Raw genomic sequence first — 16,068 nt, 5'->3', positions numbered from 1 at the left:
ATGATGTAAAAAAAAATACTTAACTCTAATATTTATATAAAAAATTATTTTTTTAATAATAAATGCTACATTTTTTTTAAAATAAACTATACCTAGTATTACTCATTCAAGTATTAATTTTTGTGAACATTAAAAACATAAATAGTAAACTGATTTTACCATTATTCCTATTAAAATAGAGTAATGATACGCCAACGGCTGTTACCTGATGGCACAAGACTTTCATCTCTAAAATAATGGAGATCATAAGTTCAACCTCCCTTCTCCAACGTATTAAAATAAATAAATAATGATACACGCTCACCCTTTTTTTTCTTTACAGAACCATATTTTAAAATAAGAATATTTATATAAAATGATATTAATTTTTAAATTATTTTATAATAATATCGGTCGTTCAAAATATAATTATATAAAAGAGTTGTAAAAATGATTGAGTTGCTGTCGAATTCCTTCCGGTGGTAATAACCTTTTTCATTTCCTCCTAGAGTTGTTGGTCTCCATATGAAAAACGTTGATGTTCAGAACCCATTATCGGGCGTACAAATTATAGCCACACACACAAAGAACCAAGTTTTTTCCTTTTTCAATAATAGGTAATCGAAAAGTTACATAAATGACGTGTATGTAATATAAGAGTTGAAGATACAGCGTTATATGTACACCTTAGTCAAAGCAAATTGTACGTTACTACAGGTGAATTTAGAACCGCACCTACCGCAATACAGGCTTGCTAATTTGTCACTCATCTTTCTGCAGTTACAGCTGAGTTATCGCCATTGGCAGAGGAGACCAGTTCTGCAGCAGCCGGGGTTACAGCATCTGAATCAATTGCGTCACCATCACCCTGTGATAAGCACCCATGAGGAACAGGGGAAGACGGAGGAATAGAAAATCACACGCACATACTCACAAATATACATAGAAAAAAATATATACGAGGGCAGGAAAAATAATTGTCTGGTGGGGTAAAGGGTTCAAAGACATCTTCACATGGGGTGTAGCTCTACCTGTTCAATTGTCTTCACAGACGAATCCAGGACGCTCACATTGGAAACCTTGGGAAGATCTCGTAAAACTCCCTACAAAATCCAAGTTCTGATATTAAGATCACTCAAAGAGCACTTGGAATTAGTTTTGGAGAGAGCACAATATATCTTTGAGGAAATTTACAAGGCTTAGCATGCATGGTTGTGAGTATAAACATGCGTCTTCAAGATTAGTTAAATATTCAACTTAGTGTGGATGAACAAAAAGGAACACAATTCAAGTGCCATGCGGTAAAGATGAAAAACAAAGTAAAAGAAATATATGATTCTACAACCTCATCTACTCTCACAAAATCCCTTACAGAAGCCAGGAGGAAAGATCAACCCAAGGACGAAGTGGAAGTGAACAGTATAGAGGTTAACTAAATAACATAATTAAACAAGGTGAATACAGCCATAAACAGTAAATGTGAAGATCTACAGAATCGGTACTATAGTCCACAAAGCACTAAATGTATATGATATCAGTATATTGTTTTTGTAATTGCACAAACCTTGTTGGCCCACTTGAGCCCACATGCATTACACAAAGTCCTTGGACCGGCTGGCCCTCGACGCATCATTGGAGTAGACTTTGAACTGATTCCACAATGTGTACATCTGCAAAGAACATTGCAGAAAAGATTTTACAAAATGAATGGGGGAGAGAGAGAGAGAGAGAGAGAGAGATTTCATAAGTATATAATGATCTTAAGTTCAAACTTGCCACCATCAACTTCTTCAAAGACACATCAGAAACTTGGGGAGCATTTATATCATAAATGGGAAGGGCACAATAGGCAGGTGATAGGAAGATCCATTCTATGGTCCTCAGAATAGAGAAATATACACTAAAGAGAGAGATAAACACTCACAAAGTTTCCTGCAAGCTATCATCTTGTCCAGAACCCTGTGCTCCGCTAAGAACTGAAGATTCTGACCCCACTACATCAGCTATGGCCTTGGATGATGTAAACTGACCCTTCTTACGCTGCATCCTGAATATAGGCACGGATGAAAGATGAGAAGGTGACCAGAAGGAAACCCATTCTGGCAGAAGGGGGAAAGGCGGTAAAGATATAGGTGGGGAAAAAAGAAACAATAGACAGTGAGTGGGAACCAGCACAACTTCACAATGCTGCATTTATTACATAATATCCAACTCCCCCCCCCCCCCCCCCCCCCCCCCCCCCCCCCCCCAACCCCCTCTAAAAAACACAGAGAGAGAGAGAGAGAAACAGTGCAACCCTAAATTATATTTTTTTTATCGGTAAACAAATTTTTATTGATCAAAAGACTAGGCAAAAGCCCAAATATACGGGACATACACAAGAGCAACGCCTGAATTATTATTGAGATCACAAGTATTTTCAAAGCCAACCTCTTTGAGTCTCTAGTATACAAGTCTAGCTCTAACTGAGACCCCAAATTTTTATTTTTGTTGGATATAAAACCAACATTATACTTAATATGAGAACAGCTAATTCAACTAGAATAATCAAATTTTAATCTGCAACTTGTTTTGCATTTAAAAAGTGTAATTTAAACATAAGGGCAATGTAATACCTGAGTGCAACTTCTTTCCGTACACTATAACGGATTTTCTTATCAAAACACCGCTCTTTTCTCTTCTCCCGAAAACGGCTTAAAGAAGCAGCTCTCTGTGGTTGAATTGATCTTCCAGGAAAGTCATTCATACCCTGGAACAGATGTAGCCATGCCAGTGAAAGTACAAACAAATCAACAACTTTGGAACATGCCATAGTTTTCAGAAAACTTCTGTGATTTAAGCATTTACCACCCTTAGATTAAGAGGTGCTGCTCCCATGGTCGGCATGACAGAAGGGATTTCATATCCACCCAAAAGTAACAACACTGCCTGCACCTGTCAAATCAACCCAGGAAAAGCTTAAATTACTTACCGTTTCATATTTACAAGCCTTAAACCCTAAAATACTCGATGTGTACAAAGATAACAAGAACCGGATAATTTGTTTCCTTCTCTTTGTTGGATAGAGTAATCTGTTTTTAATATTTTTCTTACCACAAGAAAGATCCATTAAAAGAGCCACTTCGACTTACATGGCTGTTCAAACTGGAAAAGCAATCCATCATCGAGTAGCAATAAGGAAAAAAAGGAAAAAAAAAAAAAAAACAGTATTTTACTGATAACTATAACACAACTAGATCTTTCTACAAGTCTAGAACTCTGAAATGATTCAGAAAAAATAAACCAGAATATAACCCAAAAACCAACTGTTTTTTATAAGTAATGAAGGACTTTATTAATGAAGAATATAGGCATAGCCCAAATACACAAGAAATATACAAGTGATACACCTATGCTTGATGAACAACCGTTGCAAGAAACGCATGGACACTTAGTTCGCCAAAATCTATCACTATTGACAAAAACCAATATAATTTTTATATCCCACATAAATTACAAGCCTAATATGACCTTGATTCTTCAATGCAGTAAAACTTTCTTAAAACTTAAGAAAGAAAGGGGAGAAAAAGAAAGAAGAGAAGCGCATACTTCATTAAATAATAAATACGTAGCCAGCAGATAGAAAAGTAATTGTTTTCAGGTTACACAGCATCAAAACACAAAAATGGCAAAATAGCCAAAATCTAATCGGAAAGTCTTAATAGTCTTTTAGGGTAAATGAAAGCTATAAACATAAAAGTAAATCAGATGCACGAATTGGAACAAAAAGGGCAGACCAAACTAGCTTAGGTGTCGAAAAGAGTTAAGATACTACATAATCATACTAAATTCTAGAAACATAACCCAAACCCTAATGGGTGGGTAAGCCATAAGCAGCATCAGAAATTTATGAGACCTAGCATAATTAAGAAAACTAGTCACAACCAAGCCGCAAACACTAACTTCTCATAAAATTAATAAGTACGATGATCCTGTATGGTCCAACAAATTAACCGAATCTCACATTGGCTAAAAGGCACCATAGGGCAAAACCACTTGAAAATTCACCAAATGAACCAAAACCCATGTCAAGATCCTAAACCTCTTTTCTGCCAAATCACCATCAAACACATAAAACAAAGCACAATTCACAAACTTCAGCAGCACCTAGAAGAAAAACCCGAACCTTATCCGGAGAAACCGCATCGAACACATAAACCTCGCCCTGGAACGAGAGAGTGAGTTGGTCAGCGCCTCCGTTACCCGCCACCGGAGGAAATTCTGAGCCGGGAACGTACATGGAATTTGTAGCGACTTCCTGGACGCCACCGTTTAACTTCACGGCTAAGGCGTTGTCTTCGAACCGCATATGGGGGTTGTCAATGGACTCTTCGTCTCCTGCAACATCTTCGTCTTCTTCCTCAACGTGACTCTCTATGTTATTGTTCATTGCTCCTGAATTGTACATCGAAGCTTCACGATTCGATTCCGGCATTGTCGCAGCGTTCCATTACAGGACCCATTCAATTTGTTTTTTCGAAGTACAAAAAACAGAAACCCCTAGAATTCAAAAACACATTGAAGCACTAATAAATAGCTCAATTTTATAAATACAGCTAAAATATATATATATATATATAATATTAAAAAAAAAAAAAAAAAAAAAAAGAACCTTCACAGCAAAAGGCCCTAAAATTGCCCTGAAACTCACGGAATCACGAATACAATGAAGGAGAAAGCTCTTCGGAATCACAACAATTCAAAAGCGAAAATATCAAGGATTTAAATTAAATCCCAAACCCAATAAGTTCCAGTAACTATTAAAATGCTTGAATTATCCTTGAAAAAAATACCTATAATTCAGTTTTACCGCAGTAGTATAATAGTTGAAAATGCAAAGAAATTTATCTTTTAATGAAATCCAACGTTCAAAGCAATTAAACTGTACATGAGATTTTAAGGATTGAGCGGTTTGGTAAGCGGCGAGAGAGGAAGAAAGGTAAAAGAACAAGTATTTACGGGGAATGCCACTGTTGGAGGGTGCGGGGGCGAAACGGATGAGATATGCGGCAATTCTACGGCAGGGGACAGAACAGAGTGGCGAGTGGTCAGCGAATACAAGGTTTTACCTTAATTGCTGAGTGAGCACGAGCCGATCAGATGTCATGTTATATGCTCACGATATATGATATATTTATAAAAAGAATTATAAAATCTATAAATTAACTTAAAATGATCCAAGTTTATTAGGTGGGATAATATAGTTAATAAAATGTTTATATTATATAATTTAATTATTTTATTAAATAAAATTTAAAATTTAAATCTTATAAATTAAATTTATCATCTAAATGATATCAATCGACTTAATAATAGAATAACTATTTTTTATAATTCTTTTATAATATTAGGTACAAATTTTAAATAGATAATAGATATTTAGATTTTGGTTTGCAAGAAGGATATATTCCTAATTGGTTCCTGAACAATGGGTACATAATTACACTACCTTTCTTTCTTTCTTTCAGATTCTGTTGTTTTCTTTCTCTTAGATTTGAGGTCATGTTCTCTATCTCTGTCACCCTTACATTCCAAATTGCTCCTCGACCCAGATCGAGAGATGAATAATTTTCTGGGATTGGAATGTCTAATAATCGACTCGATGGTGATCTGGCTGGATCCAGGTTATATGGACCATGCATATTGCCTGATCTCTTATATTTAATAGCCGATACTTCCTCCTTGGTAACTGATAGATGGGGGAGATCTAATCGTGTCATTTGGGTCCTGGGATATGAAAAGTGTCCAACAATTCGGAATGAATTAGATTGCTATATGCTTGAGTTGAGGACTCATTATTGGAGTTGTGTTTTGATTCCTAGTCAGTAGTCATACCCGATTGATTTCTTGCATTGCTCTTTCATGGGGATTTTTGTACGATCTATTCCAGAAGCGGAACAGAAAACTCCATTTATAATGGAGTCGGTGCTTTCATTGGGACAAGAAAACATCTAATTGCAACAACAGATTTTACTTTTCAACCTTAAAGATTGAAGCTTTTTTTTTTTTTTTACCCTTTCTGATATGCAGTGCAAGGGATGGAGACAATAACTTTTTTATTTACATAAGCTTATTTCGATTTGTACTTCAATATGTTATTTGGGTCTTCCTAACGTAAATAAAATAAAAACTGGCTTGTGTCTGGAAGGTCACATTTGGGGTCCTATTCAATGACGATAAGTGTGCAAGCATATTCGAAGCAGCAAAGAAGAGGAAAGTTTTGGCATATGGATGGTGAGCCACTGCTGCAAGGAGTCCATGACAGTGTGGAAATCACACTCAAACCCACCCCAGCCGCCTTGGCTTCCATCAGATCTTTGTTTGGAAGTAGTAACTGTTGTACCGGTTTTTGGTGATGCATTCAAGAGACTATGCTACTTGGGGAGAATATGTTTACCCTTGTTTTAATCTCCATGAAGTTAACTAAGCTTCTCTTCTTCCCCTCCCCCAATAACTCTAGAGTGAAAAATGAAAATGGAAGTTGAAAGTTTGCTATTCTGGCTGGCATGTCACTGTTCTTAAGCCGGAAAAGTGCAAAACTCCATGTATCATGCAGGCATTTTGCGAAATAGATATTATACAAAGGGTCTGAAAATGGGTTGAAACTGAAAGTTAGAAAAAGGGTTCAAGCGTTTTTCATCCTATTATAAAAATACGAATCAGTAGCCATGAATAATTACTCGTTAAATTAGAGCCAACTTTTCCCAAAAAAATGCCAGGAATTGGCATATACAGAAGGGCCGAATCTTCCTATTGCAATGTACACATTTTTTTTGGGGGAGAAAGCGAGAGAGAGAGAGAGCAACTAACACAAGCAACAAACTGGAGTTGTCTTCTCTGAGAACTAATATGAGCCAAGGGAGGATGAGAAAATTTCATCACGATGATCCAGTGAGAATGAATGCATGGAGGAGACTCTGAGCTGCCTGGGTTTCATCGGGTGTCCCAGATATGACAACAATCCTGTCACTTGATCCAGAAAGAGGTTCGTGCACTATGACCTTGGCACCCGATATCTGATCAGAAACACCCAGAGATAAGTACAAGTTGGTTCTAAAAAATTGCATTAAACAACGACAACCACCATAGTATCCGAGCATCAGAAAAAGTACAGCTTGGGATAAAATGGTAGAAAGAAAGAAAGTACTGAAAGGAAAGAAACAAAAAACCAAGAGGTACTCTTTATCTGCAAAAAGCTCAAATGCTTTCAGGCATGCAACTGTGTTGTAGCAGCACTTCAGTGAGTTTTGAAATAGTTCATTAACTTTAAACTTTTGGAAAGCTTTCCAAAGTTATAAGTAGAGATGGCAGCCATTATCAACTAAAAATCATAATGTTAAAATCTATAACTGATACTGGTGTAAATGATGCCAACACAGCAATACTGCTGGAATGGATAGAGTATGGGCTACCTGTCTCAAACGAGCCAGATTGCTACCATTTTTCCCATAAACTGAGCTAATAACATTATCAGGAACTATGATCTCTACAGTTGTATTTGTCACAATGGCAGATTTGCTTCCGCTGCAAACATTAAAAAAAAGTGTCAGAAACTAAATAAAAGATGCATGCAATTACTCAGTTTTGGACATTGTGGACATTTTATACTCCTCAATTATGCTTTTCAGTCAGAAGTACATGGACTATATAGTTTTTGTTATCGGTACATTTTGTTTTTAAATGTTGTGCTTGATTAGTTTATGCACATTCTCGCATTTTATTCTTAGATATCAACTGAATTACCTATGTGCATCTGAATTAATTGCAAGCAAAGGCTCACCATTATTTCAAATTTTAACTTGAAAAGGACCTTTCATTATCTCTGCAGATCTAATTTAGCACTCCATAGAGCAAAAACCATTAAAGCTTTGATAATCTTTATTTTTTTCTACAAGTAAAAAGGGTATTTTATTAATACCGAAATAAGTATAGCCCAAGTACACAGGAAGTATACAAGGTAATACACCTAGTTAAGAACTAGAAGTAGATACAAGGAAATCAGGCTGGGACCATTAAAATCTATAGCAATGGCCCAAGGTTTATCCTCCTGACAACTGGTATCAGAACTGATAATGGAGCCCACTATCAGAACTTAGTGGCCTCCATTTATCTTTTTTTTTTTTTACTTTTATGTTTTTATTTGATTTTGATTGGTATTGAATTTGACCATTCGTTACTTTTTTTATAAGTGGTATTGATCCTTCATTGCTTAGTTTGATATTAAAAAGTTGTAGGTATCATAATACAAAATCTCCCACCAACCCTCCAACCTAACCCAAACTTGATTCCGATTCCTCAAACCAAAAGACAATGCATACATGCTTTACACTTTTCTATTTGTTTGTACTTTGTACCAATACTTATAAAAGATACTTAGTGCTAAATCTGATACAAATTGATTTTCACACAAATCATCCCATGCAAACGGAAATAGAATTCCAATTAGATAGAATGGAGTTGCGTGTTCGAACCTGCTAAGTTCTAAGCCACCTTTAAGAGATGTCAATCCCCTGCCAACATCAGTGATGCTTCTTGGATTTACTCCAACTGCTGACTGCAATTGAACCCACCATAAGTGGCAAAATCATGAGAGAGGGGGTGGGGGTGAGGGTGGGGAGAGAGTCTTACCTGTGACGTCCATGACCTTGGTGAAGAAGGACGGTCTAAACCATGGGTAATTGCATAATGATCCATACTTTGACTTAAAGTAGCATGTTGACTGAGACCAACAGAAGGATCTGTACTTTGAGTTAGGGTAGCATGTCGACCAAGACCATGAGAGACACCAACTGATGGATGACTTCCAAGAGGACCAGGATCTCTCAGTCTTCCATAGGGGCTGGTATCAGTTAATACAGAGGAACTGCTCCTTGCTCCAACTGAAGGATCTGTACTTTGAGTTAGGGTAGCATGTCGGCCAAGACTATGAGAGACACCAACTGATGGATGACTTCCAAGAGGACCAGGATCTCTCATTCTTCCATAGGGGCTGGAATCGGTTAATACAGAGGAACTGCTCCTTGCTCCAACATTGTTCTGGGTGCTGGAAAAAAGGTTATCTCGCAGTCTACCAGTTACATTATACAATGCATCTTGAACATTTGAAAACTCTCCCAAAATCTGTCAAAGTTAAATAAATAGAAAAGTAAATGAAAACCTTGTAGCAATTACAGATAATCCTATTTGACTTGGGCCACTATAAACAAAAAGGCTCACTAAATGAAAACTGGATTATACAGTTTGCTTAAAGCTCTCTTCCAAACAATAAGCATATTAAACTACCAGCACAAACATTTCTTTTTGAGAAGTACAATTATTTTCTAATAAAAAAAAAGACAGCTCAAATATACAAGGAGGGTATTGAAGCTACTTCTAAGGAATTACAATCTGAAATTCAGAATATCTAAGAATAAAAAAAAATGGAGTTACTAACCCAAAAAAGAAACCATAAAATGCAACAAGTGGCCAAACACTCTCATATCAATAATAGCCAAAGCAACAAGCGCCTTCGCATAAAAACCTTGTTGCGAATGTGGAAGGTGGATGTAGTGTGTCTTCAAGAAACAAAATTAAGGTTGGTTGAGCAAAGTCTTATTCGTAGCTTATGGGGATGGTCATACTTGGTGTCGGAAGGAGCGTCTAGGGGGGGGGGGGGGGGGGGGGGGGGGGGGGGGGGGGGGGGGGGGGGGGGGGGGGTGCTTTTGATGTGGGATAAAAGAAGTGTGGAGGTGGTGGAGGAGTGTGTTGGGACTTTTTCAGTGGCTTGTTTATTTAGAAATGTATTTGATGGGTGGGAATGGGCATTTGCAGGCATTTATGGGCCAAATCAAAATAGAGAAATGAGAAGGCTATGGGAGGAGTTGGCAGGTGTATATTATCTTTGGGATGTGCCGTGGTGTATGGGTGGGGATTTCAATATCGTTCGTTTTCCAAGCGAGAGATCAGGGAATATTCGCCACTCAATTGCAATGGAAGAGTTCTCTAAATTCATGTTTGACTTGAATCTTATGGATCTTCCCCTTGCTGGGGATGAGTTCACATGGTCTAATAGTAGGGGGTGGTCGAGACTAGATAGGTTTCTTGCTTCTCCTTCTTGGGAAACCCACTATTCGGAGTTGTACCAAAAGAGACTAGCCCGTTGTTGCTCGGATCATTTTCCTATTATGTTAGATTGTGGAGGCATTAATAGGGGTCGTCAGTACTTCAAGTTCGAAAATATGTGGTTAGCAGTGGATGGTTTTGCTGAGAAAGTTCGATCTTGGTGGTCTTCTTATGAGTTTTCGGGTACTCCTAGCTTCATTCTCGCTGGGAAACTTAAGGCTTTAAAGCAAGACTTAAGGAGGTGGAACATGGAAGTATTTGGCAATATTGACAACCAGAAAATTAGCCTATTAGAGGAGCTTCAGGAATTGGAGGAACAGGTGTCGAGGGGAAATGCTTCGGAAGAGGCACTGCTGAGGAAGAGTGTCGTGGTGACTGAATTAGAGAGGGTCTTGTTGATGGAGGAAATATCGTGACGTCAAAAATCCAGGGCTCTTTGGCTAAAAGGAGGGGATAAATGTACAAGTTTTTTCATAGGGTGGCCAATTCTCATAGGCGTAACAACAATATTGAGTCCCTTAAGGCAAGTAATCAAGTTCTCTCTTCTCCCTCTGATTTAGAGAACCATATTGTGAATTACTATGAGACTCACGGAGACGACTGGTTGGAGGCCAAAGCTCGATGGTTTGTCTTTTGAGTCCATTGATACACAGAGTGCGAGTTGGTTGGAAAGACCCTTCGAAGAAGATGAGGTACATAAGGTCATTAGAAACATGGCCAAAGACAAAGCACCTGGACCGGATGGGTTTTCGATGGGGTTTTTTCAACATTGTTGGGAGATTGTGAAATGTGATGTTATGCAGGTTTTTTTTGAATTTTATGCCTTCCAAAAATTCGAAAAATGCTTCAATGCGACGTTCATAGCCCTTGTTCCGAAGAAACAGGGAGTGTTGGAAGTTGATGATTTCCGTTCCATTAGTCTAGTGAATGGGATCTATAAAATTATCTCCAAGATGCTGGCTAATCGTTTAAGTGTGGTAATGGAGCAAATCATCTCGAAGTCTCAAAATGCCTTTGTACGGGGGAGGCAGATACTTGATTCAGTGCTTATTGCCAATGAGTGTCTAGATCAGAGGTTAAAGGAGGGTAAATCAGGCATACTTTGTAAGCTTGATATGGAAAAAACCTATGATCATGTAAACTGGGATTGTCTCCTTTACTTACTTGGGAGATGTGGTTTTGGTAACAGGTGGATCTCATGGATTCGATATTGCATATCTATTGTGCGTTTCTCAGTGCTTGTTAATGGTAATCCGGCGGGTTTCTTTTGCAGCTCCCGCGAATTGAGGCAAGGGGATCCATTGTCTCCATTTCTATTTGTTATTATTATGGAGGCACTAGGCTGGATGGTGAAGGCAATTGTTGATGAAGGCTATATAACGGGTTTTTCGGCAGGCAACAGTACTTTTGGTTTTGTTATGATCTCACATCTTTTATTTGCAGATGATACACTTATCTTTTGTGAAGCAGAGGTGAGTCAAATCCAAGCCATACGGGCACTCTTGTTGTGCTTTGAGGCGGTGACGGGTCTCAAGGTGAACTTGGGCAAATCAGAGATGGTGGCGGTGGGTGTGGTGCCTCATATCGGTACATTAGCAGAAACGTTGGGGTGTGTAGTGGGTTCTTTGCCGATGAAATATTTGGGCCTTCCTTTGGGGGCCACTTTCAAAGCTAGAGGTATATGGGAAGGGGTTATTGAGAGAGTGGAGAAACGATTGGCAGGGTGGAAACGGCTGTATTTATCGAAGGGAGGGCGACTAACTTTGATCAATAGCACTTTATCCAACCTCCCAACATATTTCCTATCTCTATTCCTGTTGCGGGCAGGGGTGGTGCATCGTATAGAGAAGTTATTTCGAGAGTTCTTGTGGGGCGGTTTAGGGGAAGAAACCAAATTCCATCTTGTTAGTTGGAATAAAGTTTGTTCCCCAGTTTCGAGTGGTGGTTTAGGTGTGCACAATTTGAGGATTTTCAATAAAGCGCTTTTGGGAAAGTGGTTATAGAGATATCAAGAAGTAGGGGAGTCATTGTGGAAGGAAGTGGTAGTCTCCAGACATGGAGGTGCTTGGGGGGGAATGGTGCACTAATGAAGTAAAGGAAGGGGGGGGGGGGGGGGGGGGGGGGGGGGGGGGGGGGGGGGGGGGGGGGGGTTGTATGGTGTGAGTTTGTGGAGATATATAAGGGGGGGATGGAAGTGCTTCAAAAATAATGTTAGATTTGTAGTTGGCCAGGGCACTCGTATCAAGTTTTGGCAAGATGTTTGGTGTGGAGAGCGTTCTTTGGAGAGGGCCTTTCCAGCTCTACATAAGATTGCGGGTAATAGGGAGGCTTCGATAGCGGATCTGTACGTGTTTGCCCAAGACTCTTATCAGTGGAATATTTTATTCACTCGGGCTAATCATGATTGGGAGTTGCCTATTGTTTCTGAATTTTTTAGTGTGATATACTCTTCAGGAAGATTAATGGCACAGGTTGATAGGCTACAATGGAGGTGTAAGGACAGCAAGAAGTTCTCAGTCAAGACATACTATAAAATTCTGGTATCACAACGTAATGAACATTTCCCGTGGAAAAGTATTTGGAGGTCACGCGTACCTTCCAAAGTGGCCTTTTTTGTGTGGACTGCTGCACTTGGAAAAATTTTAACCACGGATAATTTAAGAAAGAGGGGCCTCATAGTGATGGACTGGTGTTATTTGTGCAAAAAACATGGAGAATCAGTGGACCATCTACTATTGCATTGCGAGGTGACGAGTGAGTTGTGGAATGGGATATTTAGTAGGGTGGATGTTGCGTGGGTTATGCCGGCAAAGGTGGTGGACCTACTTGCTTGTTGGAAGGGTCTACAAGGTTGTTCACAGGTAGCAGCAGTTTGGAAGATGATCCCGTTGTGTATTATGTGGTGTATATGGATGGAAAGGAATGCATACTGTTTTGAAGATAGGGAGCGATCGATGGAGGAGCTTCAGAATTTTTTTTCTACACACTTTACTCTTATGGTTCTCAGCCATTGTTCTTAATGGAAACAGTATACATGAGTTCCTAGCTCTAATTTAGTTTTTAAGAATGTATTTAGGTGTTTTCTATTGTATACACCTGTGTACATAGGCCATGCCTATCTTCATTCATATTAATGAAAATTGATTTTTACTGATAAAAAAAAAAATCAATAATAGCCAAATATAGGGCCTTTCGGACCCACTCCTAGGGAGTAAACTGGATACAAACCCCACCCACCAAAACTGTGTTTTAGGTAATCTAGCGGAATTGAATCCCAGATGTATCCCAAGCCCACCTTTGACTATTAAGTTGAGTCTGAAAATAATCTATGCATACTTTTATTTTTTATTTATTTTTATTTTTTTATAATTATCTATGCATGCTTTTAATAAGAAACACTCCCCCATCCTGCCCCCTCCCCCCAACATAAAACTATGGAATGAACAAAATTGAAGCTTATTTTGCCATCCTTCCATTGTACTTAAACAAAGGAGTGACAATGTCGCACCTGCACCACTTGATCATTCTCTGACACGCACTTTGGGACCTGTTCACCACCGATTATTCGTATTCCAGCACCTGTAACTTTTCGCATCTCTGAAATTATTGCACCTCCTTTTCCCAGCAAACAACCAACTTGGTTTGACGGGACAACAAGCCGTGCTGCAACAGGTGACCCCTTATTTGAGCCTGAATCTTGCCCCTTTTCAATGCCTGCCTCTACACACCTAGAGAAAACAAGAACAACCGCCTTCTGTGCAGGAGAATATCGTGATTCAGGATTCTACACACAACAAAGCCAACCATAAAACCTATTAATAACCCATACACCCATAAATAAACACATGTAAATCATGCAATTGTTAGAGAGAAAAAGAGTACTCAACAACAGACCTCCGATGCAGTAATGGTAATTAATCGTTCATCGCACTCAGTTATAGACGCTCCAACACATATAGTAGCACCTGTCTCATTTTGAAGAGCCCTCACAATGGCACCCCCCTTTCCAATTACACCTCCAACCCTATCATTGGAACAAAGAATCTTAAAAATAACGTCCTGCTGTAGTGTTCTTGTTTCAATTGCAGGAACCCTCTCAATCTCTATTGACATTGGATGAACTCCTGAGGCATAATTGATTGAGCTGCTTGGCGTCGTGTATAGCCCAGGATTTCTCTGAGGAAGATGATCTAAATGCGGGTCAGGTAAATTCTCACGGGGAACTGCTTCCACAGGTTTGCTTCCAATCATCCTTGTCTTATCACCTAGTGGACAATCTTGAAGACAGCGAGAGACAGCAACAAGTGCTTTCTTTACAGCCAAAACATTCCCCTCTACCTGCAACAATGTAGATGCATTCCACAAGGAAACAAGAGATAAGTTGTCTACAACATTGTATAATAGAAACTCATCACCTACTCTACGAACATCCTGGCCTATAAACTTTAGCTCATCTAGTCGAAAAATCCAAAATTTAGAGCACAAAAGATGAAACCTAATACACATTATACTGGAAAGAAAGCAAGTAATCAGTGAATGTTCGACTCCATGAGAGTTCAAAACAAACCTTACCTCAATCATCTCTTCAGACGGTGAGGCGCAGGCCGGCAACTTGTCTGTCAAAACCCTAATTTTGCAGCCGCTCTCTTTCCTTATCTTCTCGACGACCTTACCTCCCTTCCCTATGACGGACCCTACCTGCGTCGCCTCCACCAGGAGACGGCACGACACAATACCGACACCAACATCCACGCCATCGCTCTCCGCCGCCACCTCCAGTATCCTCTCGAAAACCTTCAGCAGGGCATCCTGCGCCTTCGAGACCTCAACAACACTGTCGGGATTCGGGAACTCGTTTCCTTTGCCGGCGCCAGTGTTGTTCTTCAGAGTGACCTTGGCGGAGATGGCGCCAGGGGCGATGACGAGAATGACCCGGTCGGGGGAATCGGACGGAGCGTCCTCGATCCGGATCTTGGCGCCTGTGGACTGCTGGAGGGTCTTGATGACGCTGCCGGACTTACCAATGATGCCACCGATGCGGGAGGCGTGGCAGAGGAGGCGGAAGGGGACGTGGCCGGGGGGAATGGAGAGGGGAGGGGGTGGGTGCTTGGAGCGCTTGGAGGAACCGTTAGAGGGGATAGGGTAGGAGTCGGGCATGGAGGGTGTGGTGGATGAGTAGAGAGTCGAGTTCGGACGCTTCCCTGGTGGAGAAAGATAGGTGCTTCCCATAATCTAACACGCTCACAGCACAAACATACACACTCTCTCTCTCTCTCTCTCTCGCTCGCTCCCTCTCCTTCTCTCGCTCTATGTAATTGTTAGGTTTTTTTAAAAAAGAAAAAAGAAAAAAATTGTCTATTTCTCGGTCTCACTGGACTCTGGAGAGTTGCAGTGGTAGATAGATAGAGACGGAAGAAGCGAAAGGGGTTTTGGTCCTTGGAACAGAGATCAGTGAAACGACGCCGTACTGAAGCAAGCGCCTCTTTAGGCTAGTATGAATTACGAAATAATGATACTACACTTACATCCCATTTATTATTATTTTTTTTTTAATAAATTCTATTTGCAATACCCGTTTAGAGACTTCATGCAAACACTTCATTAAATAAATAAAAAAATATTATTTTGATAAAGATATTATTATAATTTTAAAAAAATTTAAAGATAAAATTAACTAGCCTTACAATGCAATCTCCATTTAGAGACTATACGTAGTATTACTCTTTTTTTTTCTCTTTAAATTTAGATTAAAAATTTCACAATATAACCTTCTTATATAATTTAGAAGAAAAAAAATTTAATCAATTAATATAATTATATATTTAATTAAAAATAAACTCAATTTTATAAAACTTGACATTCTTTATTTTTAATTAATTTATATAATTACGTTAGTTTATTGAATTTATTTTTATATTATGTTTAATCCAAATTTAAATAGTAAAAGGA

At 39.2% G+C, this 16,068-nt stretch overlaps 2 protein-coding genes across 10 annotated transcripts; both read right to left on the bottom strand.

Annotated features, from left to right (window-relative positions):
- Positions 1-566: 566 nt before the first annotated feature.
- LOC121257574 (GATA transcription factor 24-like) lies at positions 567-5,125 on the bottom strand. Of its 7 annotated transcripts, none has more exons than XM_041158636.1 (8): positions 5,088-5,125; positions 4,145-4,518; positions 2,827-2,913; positions 2,595-2,728; positions 1,904-2,026; positions 1,544-1,649; positions 1,011-1,082; positions 567-847 (listed from the first exon to the last, which is right to left on the bottom strand). In XM_041158636.1, the coding sequence occupies exons 2-8, from the start codon at positions 4,451-4,453 to the stop codon at positions 746-748; spliced, it is 933 nt and encodes a 310-aa protein (XP_041014570.1). In that variant the 5' UTR covers positions 4,454-4,518; positions 5,088-5,125; the 3' UTR covers positions 567-745. The 7 variants fall into 7 exon arrangements, with proteins under 7 accessions (XP_041014570.1, XP_041014565.1, XP_041014571.1 ...); XM_041158631.1 differs by having other exon boundaries at positions 4,978-5,115; XM_041158637.1 differs by having other exon boundaries at positions 2,830-2,913; positions 5,088-5,115.
- Positions 5,126-6,634: 1,509 nt separating this feature from the next.
- LOC121257645 (KH domain-containing protein HEN4-like) lies at positions 6,635-15,528 on the bottom strand. 3 transcript variants are annotated; one of them, XR_005939258.1, is made up of 8 exons: positions 14,692-15,527; positions 14,014-14,457; positions 13,628-13,903; positions 8,647-9,138; positions 8,490-8,572; positions 7,799-7,905; positions 7,431-7,542; positions 7,017-7,034 (listed from the first exon to the last, which is right to left on the bottom strand). XR_005939258.1 is itself a non-coding variant. In XM_041158765.1 (7 exons), the coding sequence occupies exons 1-7, from the start codon at positions 15,346-15,348 to the stop codon at positions 7,013-7,015; spliced, it is 2,142 nt and encodes a 713-aa protein (XP_041014699.1). In that variant the 5' UTR covers positions 15,349-15,528; the 3' UTR covers positions 6,635-7,012. The 3 variants fall into 3 exon arrangements, 2 of the variants coding, with proteins under 2 accessions (XP_041014699.1, XP_041014698.1); XM_041158765.1 differs by lacking the exon at positions 7,799-7,905 and having other exon boundaries at positions 6,635-7,034; positions 7,375-7,542; positions 14,692-15,528; XM_041158764.1 differs by lacking the exon at positions 7,799-7,905 and having other exon boundaries at positions 6,635-7,034; positions 14,692-15,525.
- Positions 15,529-16,068: the final 540 nt, after the last annotated feature.

Source organism: Juglans microcarpa x Juglans regia, chromosome 3S, assembly GCF_004785595.1.
Source record: "Juglans microcarpa x Juglans regia isolate MS1-56 chromosome 3S, Jm3101_v1.0, whole genome shotgun sequence".
Classification (NCBI taxonomy): Eukaryota; Viridiplantae; Streptophyta; class Magnoliopsida; order Fagales; family Juglandaceae; genus Juglans; species Juglans microcarpa x Juglans regia.
Note: the sequence above shows the minus strand (reverse complement) of the source record. Positions and strands in the feature narration are given on the sequence as shown.